The sequence below is a fragment of the Heterodontus francisci genome, chromosome 45 (assembly GCF_036365525.1).
Source record: "Heterodontus francisci isolate sHetFra1 chromosome 45, sHetFra1.hap1, whole genome shotgun sequence".
NCBI lineage: Eukaryota > Metazoa > Chordata > Chondrichthyes > Heterodontiformes > Heterodontidae > Heterodontus > Heterodontus francisci.
In genome coordinates, this window is record NC_090415.1 from 8272498 (window position 1) to 8285763 (window position 13266).

Genomic DNA, 13266 nt, shown 5'->3' on the forward strand with positions numbered 1-13266 from the left:
CTGAATTAGGTTCTTGAAAAGTCATTAGATTCTATTCCATATTTCTCTGACTGCAATTCTACTGATGTTGACAACACAATGTTGTATTGCTCGCCAGTGTATGCTGACTGTGTGGGACGGTAATATAGTGGTAATGTTACTGGACCAGCTATCCAGAGGCTCCGTGTTAATACTCGTCACATGAGCACAAATGCCATCTAGTGCAATTTCAGTTCAATTCATTATCAAATCTGGAATAAAATGCTGGTCCTGTTAAGATTTATCAAGAGAAACACACCTGTTTCACCTATGGCCTTTAGGAGAGAAAATCTTAAATCCTTACCTGGTCAGGCCTACACGTGACCCATACCAACAAATTTGACTCTTATCAAAAGCCTTACTGAAGTCCATGTAGACTACATCAGCTGTTTTACCCTCATCTACACATCTAGTCACCTCCTCGAAAAATTCAATCCAGTCAGTTAGCGGCTGGGTCTGACCACCATTCGATAAAGTCATTGCAGCATGGAAGCAAATGACATCGAAGCAGGCCGTTCGACCCATCGTGCCTGTGCCAGCTCTATCCAATGAAGGCCCCTCTCTCATCCTTTATGCATAAGGAAGTAATGGAAAATATATATAAGCCGGTGAATTATAATGGAAATTAGAATTCCCCTCTGCAGGTTTGAATTCAAGAGCAGTTTAATCAATAGGCAGCCTGAACTCCGTTGACATCTTAGTTGCAACGAGTTCAACTTCTTGGGTAATTTTGAATAATGTTTGTGAAAGTATTAACCGACTGCTGTTGAATGGAATCACTTAAAGCTTCTAATATATTTGGTGAACAGTATGAAATCTTCCCAACTCATTTTATAATGTAACTATGACATAACTGCGTTAGGTCTTACTCACATGTGAGAATTATTTCAATGGCGTCACTAGCAGAAGAAGGAATCCATCGTCCAGACACATGTGCCTTCGAAAAACATGTGTAGCTGCCTCCATCGCTGCTACTGACATTTCTAATGATATAGGTGAGGGCTCGTTGGCTTCTGGTGCTGTCCATGACAGAGGTCGAGTCTTTTAGCAACTGAAAACGATCAGCTGAGTCACCAGGAGCATCTCTACAGGTTATGGTGACTGTTTCTCCGGCGATGTATACAGGGTATTTAGGACTTGCGGAGATCACGGGCTGTGGTGGAGGGTCTGAAACAATGAAAGCCCAAAGATCAGTCCAACGAATAGTGCTTGTGAGCTACTGACGTGCCAATGAGCTTTAGTTTCTATTCAACAATGCCTTTGAATTAAGTTCCCTGGCTAACACCAAAGCCAGCTTTGCAAGGCTCTGACTGCAGCCCCCTTGGTACGAACTTGCATGAGGAAGGTAAGAATTTACGGCTCGTTCCTGGCAATATAATTATGAGATAAAGTCAGTTCACCCGTTTCAACTAATGCTATAACTTTGCACACTTGCCTGAGGTATACAGACCATAGTCTGGAATGGCAGTTGCATTCCTTGCAAAGACATTTGAATACTTGGCTGGTTGTCAAGAAAAAAAGTGCATAAAGCAGCAAATTGTGACGGAAATTTGCATTCAGCCCAGCAGGTTTGCATTCGAGTCCTTGTGCTCAATAGACACCATTTTGCCAACTTGAATAAACCTGACATCAAGGTTTCAAAATATTCATTCATATAAAGTTTGCTTTTGAGTTTATTGTCGTACTATCGATCAGCAAATGCACAGGGCTACGGTGGTGCACTGGTGATGCCAGTGCACCAGTAACCTACAGTCACGGTCAATCTTTTCAGGTCATGAGTTGAAATCTCACCAGGGCAGATGACACAACTTGAATTCACTGATTAAACCCGGAATTTAAAAGCTCGTCTAATTGTGACCACAAAATCATTTCAGATTGCAATAAAAACCTATCTGGTTCACTCATGTCCTTCAGGAAAGGGAATCTGCCATCCTAACCTGGTCTGGCCTACATGTTGTTCCAGAACCACAGCAATGCCGTTGACTCTTAAATGCCCTCTGAAATGGCCTAGCAAGTTACTCCATTCAAGGGCAATTAGGGATGGGCGATAAATGGTGTCCTCGCCAGTGACGCCCACATCCCACAAACGAATAACAAAACATAAAATTGTACGGTATGCAAAAACAGCACATTCTTAATTCAGACTTAGAGCATATGCTATTAATACATCTGGGCAAACATTATAAATTCTTACCAACCTCCTTTTGAAAGTGTAGTCAGGGAGAGAATCAAGGGGAAACCTCTCCACTGGTTGGAGTCATAAAGGACAATGGTCGTGGTTGTTGGAGGTCAATCATCTCAGCTTCAGGACATCACTGCAGGAGTTCCGCAGGGCAGTGTCCCAGGCCCAGCCATCTTTAACAGTTTGATCAATAACCTTCCCTCCATCATAAGATCAGAAGTGGGGATATTCGCTGATGATTGCACTGTGTTCAATACCATTCAGAACTCCTCAGATGCTGAAGCAGTTGGTGCCCACATGCAGCAAGACAAGGGCAACATTCAGGCTTGGGCTGATAAGTGGCAAGTGACGTTCGCACCACACAAGTGCCAGGCAATGATCACCTCAAATAAGAGAGAATCTAACCATCTCCCCTTGACATTCAACGGCATTACCATCCTGAATCCCCGACTATCAACATCCTGGGGGTTACCATTCACCAGAAACTGAACTGGACCAGCCACATAAACACCGTGGCTACAAGAGCAGGTCAGAGTCTGGGAATTCTGCGACGAGTAACTGACTCCCCAAAGCCTGTCAACCATCTACAAGGCACAAGTCAGGAATGTTATGGAATGCTCTCCACTTACCTGGATGGGTGCAGCTCCAACAGCACTCAAGAAGCTCGACACCATCCAGGACAAAGCAGCCCATTTGATTGGCTCCCCATCTTCCACCTTCAAAATTCACTCCCTCCACTACCGACGCACAGTGGCAGCAGTGTGTACCATCTACAGGATGCACTGCAGCAACTCCCCCAGGCTCCTTCGACAGAACCTTCCAAGCCTGCGACCTCTACTACCTAGAAGGACAGGGGCAGCAGACGTATGGGAACACTACCAAATGCAAATCCCCCTGCAAGTCCCATACCATCCTGTCTTGGAACTGCATCAGTGTTCCTTCACAGTCGTTGTGTCAAAAACCTGGAACCTCCTTCCTAACACCACGGTGGGCATACCTACACCACATGGACGGCAGCAGTTCAAGAAGGCGGCTCACCAGCACTTTGTCAAGGGCAATTCGCGATTGGCAACAAACGCTGACCTTGTCAGAGCCTCTCACGTCCCAATAGCGAATTAGCAAAAGAAAACTGGAGAAATGCGGACATTTTTACTCACATGTAAGCATTATTTCAATGACGGGACTCAGAGACGAACGAATCCATCGACCTGACATCTGGATCTGATAGAAACAGCTGTAGCCCCCTTCATTGTTGCTGTTGACATCTGTAATGGTGTGCGTGAGGGATTGTTGGTTTCTGGTGCTGTTTATGAGAGAAACCGTGTCTTTCAGCAATTGAAATCGACCAACGGAGGCACCCCGTGGAACTGTGCACGTCATGGTGACAGACTCCCCTGGCACATACACTGGGTATTCAGGACTGGTAGAGATCGTAGGCTGCGGAGGGGCATCTGAAACAGTAAAATCCGAAATGTCAACTCCAAACAACCAAGGATTCAGTCGACACTGATGTGAAAATGGGACTCGTGCTGATATCCAAAACACCTGCAGTGCCTCCTGGAACGAGCATAGGGAAAATCGGAATGGCGGTCTGAGATAAAGTCACCTCTCCCATTTCATCAACAAGTGGAATTTTTCCCACTTGCGACATATATCCTGCTTATATTTCACAAAGGCAGTTGTCCTCCTCAAGTGGCCTCTCAAGTCGCCATTTGTGGTCAAGAAATGCATTCTAAAAAACGTAAAGGAAATTTGAATTCAACTCGGCAGGTTTGCCTTCATGTAGGCCTTGACCAATATTGTTGTCTCGGTTGTAACTACTTTTCACTTGTTGAAACACTGAATAAGGGAGCATTTGCATTTGAGTTTCGTGCCTTACCGGATAAGTTCACCTAAACATTCGCAGAAATGCGACAAAATTAGCAGAATTCCTTACATAAAGTGGAATGGTTTGCAAATACAACATACTTATATTTCAGACTTATAGCCATAATTCCATAAACGCATCTGAAACAATATTGTACGTTCTTCCCAATGCGTTTTAGAAAGTGTAAATATTATAGGACTGCAGCAAGTCTTACTCACGCATGATTGTTTTTCGAACGGAATGACGAGGAGAAGAACGTAGCCATCGACCAGACACGTCTGCCTGGTAGAAACATGTATTTTATTGCTTTATTGCTGATGGTGGCATTGCTAATGTAATACGTGAGAGTTTTCACAAGCATGTTTTCCAGAGCTCTTCCCTCACTTGCATAAATGCAGACAGAAGTATAAAATGGTCGTTCTCCAGGTTGTTTTCCCTAATCTACTAAATGAGCTTTTTTTTTGAAGCATGTCCAACATCATCGCCGGTGACCGTATTGTCACAGAGTCATGCAGCACCGAAACAGGAACTTCGGCCCACCTAGTCCACTCCGACCCTCAACCACCCATTTATGTTCATCCTATATTAACTTCATTTTCCACCTCTCACATCCCCACCTTCCCTCAATTCTCCTACCTACACTAGGGGCAATTTTTACAATGGCCAATTTTACCTATCAACCCGCAAGTCTTTAACATGTGGGAGGAAACCCGAGCACCCGGAAGAAACCCACAAGTTCACAGGGAGAACTTGCAAACTCCACACAGGCAGTACCCAGAACCGAACATGGGTTGCTTGAGCTGTGAGGCTGCGGTGCTAACCGCAATTGGCTGTAAAATAACAGTATTAATAGCAATAATATGAATGACAATATTTTTCCTTGCCTCATCTTGTTGCCATTATTGGTAGAACTCTGTTACTGTCACCATCACCATGACTATCTTTACAAGCAAACAACATTGTTCGGAGCCGAGGGGAGAGTTGGGATAATATGTGTTCAATAGTAAGAATCAAGGATGATGAAATGGATGTACAGCATTTTCCTTCTCTGCAGGAATGCTAAAGCGAGTCTACAAGAGAAGGTAACCATTCTGAGCCAGTTACTGCAAACAGAATTATGAAATGAAGCCATCTCACCCATTTCAGTTTCGGGTATAACTTTTACCCAGTTGCAACTGATCTACATCTATGCTCCATCCATCAATATTGGCGACCACGCTCTGGAAGTGGTTCAAGAGTTCACCTACCTAGGCTCAACTATCACCAGTAAGCTGTCTCTCGATGCAGAAATCAACAAGCGCATGGGAAAGGCATCCGCTGCTATGTCCAGACTGGCCAAGAGAGTGTGGGAAAATGGCGCACTGACACGGAACACAAAAGTCCGAGTGTATCAAGCCCGTGTCCTCAGTACCTTGCTCTATGGCAGCGAGGCCTGGACAATGCATGTCAGCCAAGAGCGACGTCTCAATTCATTCCATCTTCGCTGCCTCCAGAGAATCCTTGGCATCAGGTGTCAGGACCATATCTCCAACACAGAAGTCCTCGAGGCAGCCAAAATCCCCAGCATATACACCCTAGTGAGTCAGCAACACTTGAGGTGGCTTGGCCATGTGAGCTGCATGGAAGATGGCAGGATCCCCAAGGATACATTGTACAGCGAGCTCGCCACTGGTATCAGACCCACCGGCCATCCATGTCTCCGCTTTAAAGACGTCTGCAAACGCGACATGAAGTCCTGTGACATTGATCACAAGTCGTGGGAGTCAGTTGCCAGTGATGGCCACAGCTGGTGGACAGCGATAAAGGCGGGGCTAAAGTGTGGCGAGTCGAAGAGACTTAGCATTTTGAAGGAAAATAGACAGAAGTGCAAAGAGAGAGCCAACTGTGTAACAGCCCCAACAACGAATATTATTTGCAGCGCCTGTGGAAGAGTCTGTCACTCTATAATTGGCCTTTAGCCACTCCAGGCGCTGCTCCACAAACCACTGACCACCTCCAGGCGCTTACCTTGTCTTTCGAGGTAAGGAGGCCAAAGAAGAAGGCATCTTATAAGATTGGAAAGATAGTTGTATGCCTTAAATGGGCAATTCCTTTCACAATTGGCGGTCCGAAAAGCTGTATAAATCAGCAAACTGTCACTGAAATGTGCATTCAACTCAGCAGGTGTGCCTTCGAGTCCTTGCACTGGGTAGGCACAACTTCACCAGCTGAAGCAATCTTGGTATTTCAGTTGTAAAGTGGCACTTTTTGAAATATTGAATGAGGGAAAATTGCTTTTCAGTTTATATTCCTACCTTCATTGAATGAATTCACCTAACACTAGCCACCTAATGAAGAAAACAAATGCATCAATATTGCTTTCATAAAATGGAACAGTATTCAAATATAACACATTCTCACTTTAGACTTGCAGCATCATTCCATAAACATATCTGGAAAAAAGCATTATAAATTCTTTCCAAAGCGTTTTAGAAAGTGTAAAAGAACTGCAGAAATTCGTGCTCACCTGTGACAAAGATTGTAATAGCAGGACTCGGAGATGATCGTATCCATCGATTGGACACTTGTCGCTGGTAGTAACATGTATAGCTCCCTTCATCGCTGCTGGTGACATTTCTAATGGTGTGAGTGAGGGATTGTTGGTTTCTGGGGCTGGTTATGACAGATATCGAGCCTTTGAGCAACTGAAATTGACCGGCTGAGGCTCCACTTGAAACTACACAAGTAATGGTGACAGTTTCCCCTGCCACATATACTGGGAATTCAGGACTCTTCGAGATTGTAGGCTGAGGCGAGTGTTCTGAAAAAGACAAGATTCAAAATACCAGTTCAAAGAATCGCGTTTTTGAACTGCGAAGGTCCAGTTTACGCATAAGTCAGAAGTCGTTTCATGTGACATCAATATTAATCCTTGCTTGGTTAGGCCACAGCTGGAGTATTGCGTACAGTTCTGGTCAACACATTACGGGAAGGACATAATTGCTCTGGAGAGAGGACAGAGGAGATTTACAGGAATGTTGCCAGGGCTTGAAGATTGCAACTTTGAGGAGAGATTGGATCGGCTAGGGTTGTTTTCCTTAGAACAGAGGAGGCTGAGGGGTGACTTAATTGTGGTGTACAAAATTATGAGGGGCCTAGATAGAGTAGACAGGAAGTACCTGTTTGGCCAAGCGGAAAGGTCAATTACCGGGGACGTAGATTTCAGGTAGAATAATTAGAGGGGACATGAGGAAATCCTTTTTTCACCCGGAGGGTGTTAGGCGTCTGGAATTCACTGCCAGGAGCAGTGGTGGAGGTGGAAACCCTCAACGCATTTAAAAGGTACCTGGACATGCACCTGAAGTGCTGTAACCTGCAAGGCTGCGGACCAGGTGCTGGAAGGTGGGATTAGATTGGGCAGTTAGATTTTTCAGCCACGATGGACTGAATGGCCTACTTCTGTGCTGTACCTTTTCTATGGCCAATGCCAAGTCAGCTTTATAGATCTCTAAGTACGGCTAGAAATATGAAAGTGCTGTTTTCCACTCATATATTAAATAAATCACATCAGTATTTGTTGCAACAAGTCAGTCACCATCCCCAATGCATCGAACACAAGCAAATAGGATAATTATTTATTTTTCTTCCCCATCTGATTATCATGATTCGGATTATTTTGTTGTGTATTATTTGATTAATATCATTGTTTCTATAACTGTCATCAACACGACCATGAATCTCCTTCCAATTTCGCACAAACGTTCGAAGCTATGGGCAGAAAATTATTCATGTGCATTCAAAAAGATAGATGAGGAATTGAATCTGATGCGTTTCCTCTCTCTACCTGACTGTTAATGCCCCATGACAAGATACTCACTTGCATGCTTAGTACATCCTAGAGTACTAGAAAACCCCCAGTCATGATAATACGTGAGCCATAAGTGGAACGGATCTCGTGTCCATGAATGTGGAGAATAAGAGAAGGGAAACGATGAATGGAAAATCCATTATGGGATGGTCATGTCAACCATTGAAATTAATAATGCAACATTACATATTATATAATGTAATGTATATGACCAATTATCACATTTATGTGAATGCATTTCAGTCAATGTAACTGGGCTTTGGATTTCTCTCAATTGGTTGGAACTCAAGTTCTGTGCACTCGATAGACATATTCTTGCACCTGAACTATTTTGGCATCATAGTGGGAACCAATTCTCCTTATCTGTAACTATGAATACTATTATTTTGCTTCTATGTCTGGTGTCTCTCTGCCATTGAACAGATTTATCTAAAACTAGCTCGTTCAGAAATATAACCAGAAGGTTTCATAATCAAACAGTTGTTTTTTTAAAAATTCATTTTAGGGATGGGGCGTCACTGACAAAGCTAGCATTTATTGCCCTTGCATTGAGTGGCTGCCTGGTCGACTTCAGAGGAAGTTTAAGAGCTAACCACATCGCTGTGGGTCTGGAGTCACAGGTAAAGATGGCAGATTTCTTTCCCTTTAAGACTTTAATAAATCAGATGGAATATGGGATACTGTGGGGAAATGGCGTTGAGGTCGAGGATCAGCCATGATCTAGTTGAATGGGGGAGCAGGCTCGAGGGGCCGGATGGCCTACTCCTGCTCCTATTTGCTCTGTTCCAATGTTCCTCTTCTTTATAAATTTGTTTGTATATCAAATTATTGAATTCTGTCTTCGGTTTTTTTTTTGTAGCTGGCTTCTATTTATGTCACCTAGTTTCATTCTCCCCACAAGCAGAAACATTGTTTCTATGTTTACCTTCAAACTTTCCATAATGTTAAATACCTCCATTCCATCCCGCGAATTATCTGGAGAAAGGAGCCCCAACCTGTTCTGCTCGCCAGTGCCTCTTCACCCTTTTCTACTGCATGGGGGACCAGAATTGTGAACAGTACTCCAAGTGTAACCTTAACATGTTTTGACACAAGGTGAACGTTCCTTCTTTGCTTTTCAATTACATTGTGCATCAGACGTAACTCAGTTGGTAGATCTCACGCGTCTGAATCAAAAACGTTGTGGTTTTGAGTCCCACTCCAGGATTGGTGCACTGCAATCTAGTCCCCACTCCAGTGCAGTACTGAGGGAGTGCTGCACTGTTGGAGGAGCTGTCTTTCTGATGAGACTTTAACACCTAGCTCCGTCTGACCTCGCAGGTGGAAGTAAACGTTCCCCAGTTTTGAAGAAGAGCCGTGAGTTCTCCTTGGTTTCCAATATTTATCTCTGAATCAATGTCACACACAAAGAAAACGATTATCTGGCCAATATCACATTGCCATATGTGGGATCTTGCTGTGCGCAATTTGGCTACTGAACTTCCTACATTACAACAATGCCTACACTTCAACAGTTTTTCATTGGCTGAAAAGCGATTTGGGACGTCCTGAGATTGCGAAAGTTGCTATAAAAATGCACGTCTTCCTCTTCCTTTTTTTCCCATTGTACAACTCTAGAAATGAAACGCAATTCTTAGTTTTCTTTAATATCTGTAGTTACATTCTTCTCTACTTCGAGTAATGTATGTGTCTATCTGTACACCTCGATCCCTGTGCTCCTCTTTTGTGTTTAGACACATTTTCCAAGCTGTATCTGATCTTTTCATTGTTTCACTAAAATGCGGTACCTCAAAATCAAACTGAACTGAATTGAAACAAAACAGAAAGTGCTGGAAATACTCAGCCGGTCTGGCAGCATCTGTGGCAAGAGAAGCAAAGTTAACATTTCAGGTCAGTGACCTTTCATCAGAACTAGCAAAGGTTACAAAAGAATTTCCACTAACATTCATTATATGCCCACCGACTCCCACAGCTACCTCGACCACACTTCTTCACAACCTGCCTCTTGTAAGGACTCTATCCCATTCTCCCAGTTTTTCCATCTCCGACGCATCTTCTCCCATGATGCAACCTTCCACAGCAACACTTCTGATATGTCTCCCTTTCTCCTCAACCGAGGATTCCTCCCCCCACCCCCACTGTGGTTGATGGGGCCTTCAACCGTGTCTGGCCCATTTCCCGCACCTCTACCCACACCCCTTCCCCTCCCACCCAGAACCGCGACAGGGTTCCCCTTGTCTTCACTTTCCACCCCACCAGTCTCCACACCCAAAGGATCATCCTTCGCCATTTCCGCCACCTCCAGCGTTATTCCAGCACCAAATGCATCTTCCCCTCCCCCTCCCCTGTTAGCATGCCGAAGGGATCATTCCCTCCGCGACACCCCGGTCCACTCCCCCATTACCCCCGACACCTCATCCCCTTCCCACAGCACCTTCCCATGCCAACACAGGAGGTGTAATACCTGCCCTTTTACCTCCTCTCTCCTCACTAAACAAAGCCCCAAACACTCCTTTCAGGTGAAGCAGCGATTTACTTGCACTTCCTTCAATTTAGTTTACTGTATTCGCTGCTCACAATGTGGTCTCCTCTACACTGGGGAGTCCAAACGCAGATAGGGTGACCGTTTTGCAGAACACCTCCACTCAGTCCAACAGCATGACCCCGAGCTTCCGGTTGCTTGCCATTTCAACACTTCCCTCTGCTCTCATGCTCACGTCTCTGTCTTTGGCGTGCTCCAGTGTTCCTGCGGACTGAACATTTACTGCAATAACTTTACAGCATGACTGGCCTTTTTATAATATAGTTTTTTTTTAACGTGTGCCTGCTTTTCATGTAGATAGAGCTGCTCATTATTCTGCCATTAACACTCTCTCTGGACTAATGCTTTGTCTTTCACCACAAGCATTAACACACGCTTTGCCTCTGTCTCAGGACAGCTTTGTTATTTAATCTCTAATTCCCTCTGTCCTATCAAACACTTCCCCTTGGCTGTCTCCCCCATCCCACTCCCCTTCACTTGCTTAAAACCTAATTCTTTTCTAACCTTTGCCAATACCGATGAAAGGTCACAGACCTGAAACATTAACTCTGCACCTCTCTCCACAGATGCTGCCAGACCTGCTGAGTATTTCTAGCACTTGTTGTTTTGTTTCAGATTTCCGGCAGCTGCAGTATTTTGCTTTTATTTAACTGTACTGGAGATCTTTTTGCCAATCACACGTCCACTCTGCACGTTTTTTGTGATTCCTTCGTCATTCTGTCCCACTTTTACTGGGTATTAACAATACTTTCCAATTTGGTCCCGTTCCCGGCTGTTGAAACTGTCCTTCTCGTTCCCTTTTCCAAATTGTTTATGGAAATTGTGAACAACAGTGGTTTCAGCACGGATCACATCTTTTCACATCTCACCAGTCTGACGGGCTACCGCTCAGCTTACCAGTTTATAGGTTCTGTAGCCAGCTTTGCTATAAATTCATCCATATTTCCCCCCCAATATTTACTCGTACATCCTTCTGTTTTAGAGGAACATTTTTTCTCTGGGATTGTACTGGACACCGTATTGAATATGTCACTGACCCGAAACGTTAACTCTGCTTCTCTTTCCACAGATGCTGCCAGACCTGCTGAGTGATTCCAGCATTTCTTGTTTTTGTTACTCCCTGTGTCTGCGTGGGTTTCCTCTGGGTGCTCCGGTTTCCTCCCACATGCCAAAAGACTTGCAGGTTGGTAGGTTAATTGGCCATTATAAATTGCCCCTAGTAGTAGGGAAATATAGGGACAGGTGGGGATGTGGTAGGAATATGGGATTAGTGTAGGATTAGTATAAATGGATGGTTGATGGTCGGCACAGACTCGGTGGGCCGAAGGGACTGGTTCAGTGCTGTATCTCTAAACTAAACATAACTTAAAGGGATAGACAGGGAAGATGCAGGTAAGATGTTTCCCCTCTTTGTGAGTCCAGAAGCAGGTGATACAATTTTAAAATAAAGGGGGAAGGCACTTATGACAGAGATGAGGAGAACTTTCTTTAATTAGAGGTGCTAAATCTTTGGAATTCTCTACCCCAAAGGCCTGTGGAAGCTCAGACATGGAGTATGTTTAAGGTAGAGATTGACAGACTTCTAAATACCAATGGTATAAGGGATGAGAATAATGTGGCAAAAAGGCTTTGAAGTGGGTGATCAGCCATAAATCTATCGAATGGCGGAGCAGGCTCGATGGGCTGAATGGCCTGCTCCTGCTCCTACATTCCTATAACCAAATAGTATAAATGTTTCATAACATAAATGAATATGTTTTTTAAGGTAGTCTAGTCTTTCTTCAGAAATCTGGTGTAATTTAGCAACACAATTGTAGCAAAATGGTACAAACTTTCCAGAATCATTTAAGAAAATTTAAATATTACAGAATTGCAGTAAATTTCACTCACGCGTGAGAGTTATGCTAATGGAGTGACTCGAAGAAGATGGTATCCATCGACCAGACACTTGTGACTGGTAGGAACATGTGTAGTCCCCTACATTGCTGGTGCTGGCATTTCTAATGGGATAGGTGAGGGATTGTTGGTTTCCAGTGGTGTTTATGATGGTGATTGTGTCTTTGAGTAGCTGATATCGACCAACTGGGGCACCACGTGGAGCTGTGCAGGTAATGGTGATTTCTTCTCCTGGCACATACACTGCAAATTCAGGTATCTTAGAGAGCGTGGGCTGAGGAAGCAGTTCTGAAAAGACAAACTCCGCAATATCAGTCACAAGTTTTTCAGCTCCTCACATCCAGTCTACTCTTATATGCAAATGAGTTGTCTTCCGAAATCAATAGGTTTGACATAGGTTTTCTGAGGATTATAAAAATTGAGTATAAAAATTGGCAAGTCATGTTGCAGCTGTACAGAATCTTAGTTAAGCCACACTTAGAATATTGTGTGTAATTCTGGTCGCCACACTATCAGAAGGATATGGAGGCTTTGGAGAGGGTACAGAAGAGGTTTACCAGGATGTTGCCTGGTCTGGAGGGCATTAGCTATGAGGAGAGGTTGGATAAACTCGGATTGTTTTCACTGGAACGATGGAGGTGGAGGGGCGACATGATAGAGGTTTACAAAGTTATGAGCGGCATGGACAGAGTGGATAGTCACAAGCTTTTTCCCAGCGTGGAAGAGTCATTTACTAGGAGACATAGGTTTAAGGTGCGAGGGGCAAAGTTTAGAGAGGATGTGCGAGGCAAGTTTTTTACACAGAGGGTGGTGAGTGCCTGGAACCTGCTGCCAGGGGAGGTGGTGGAAGCAGATACGATAGTGACATTTAAGAGACATCTTGACAAATATATGAATAGGAAGGGAATGGAGGG

The 13266-nt window shown here is 44.1% G+C and overlaps 1 protein-coding gene across 3 annotated transcripts in view; it reads right to left on the bottom strand.

Annotated features, from left to right (window-relative positions):
* LOC137356218 (uncharacterized) overlaps nucleotides 1–13266 on the bottom strand; it is a 64499-nt gene that overhangs the window by 14871 nt on the left and 36362 nt on the right. For 2 of the 3 annotated variants that reach the window (XM_068022073.1, XM_068022071.1), the window contains 4 exons: nucleotides 12347–12640; nucleotides 6574–6867; nucleotides 3358–3651; nucleotides 892–1185 (listed from right to left, as the gene is read on the bottom strand). In XM_068022073.1, the coding sequence (XP_067878174.1) occupies nucleotides 892–1185; nucleotides 3358–3651; nucleotides 6574–6867; nucleotides 12347–12640 (1176 nt within the window). The remainder of the gene's footprint in view (nucleotides 1–891; nucleotides 1186–3357; nucleotides 3652–6573; nucleotides 6868–12346; nucleotides 12641–13266) is intronic. The other variant, XM_068022072.1, reaches the window with a different exon arrangement.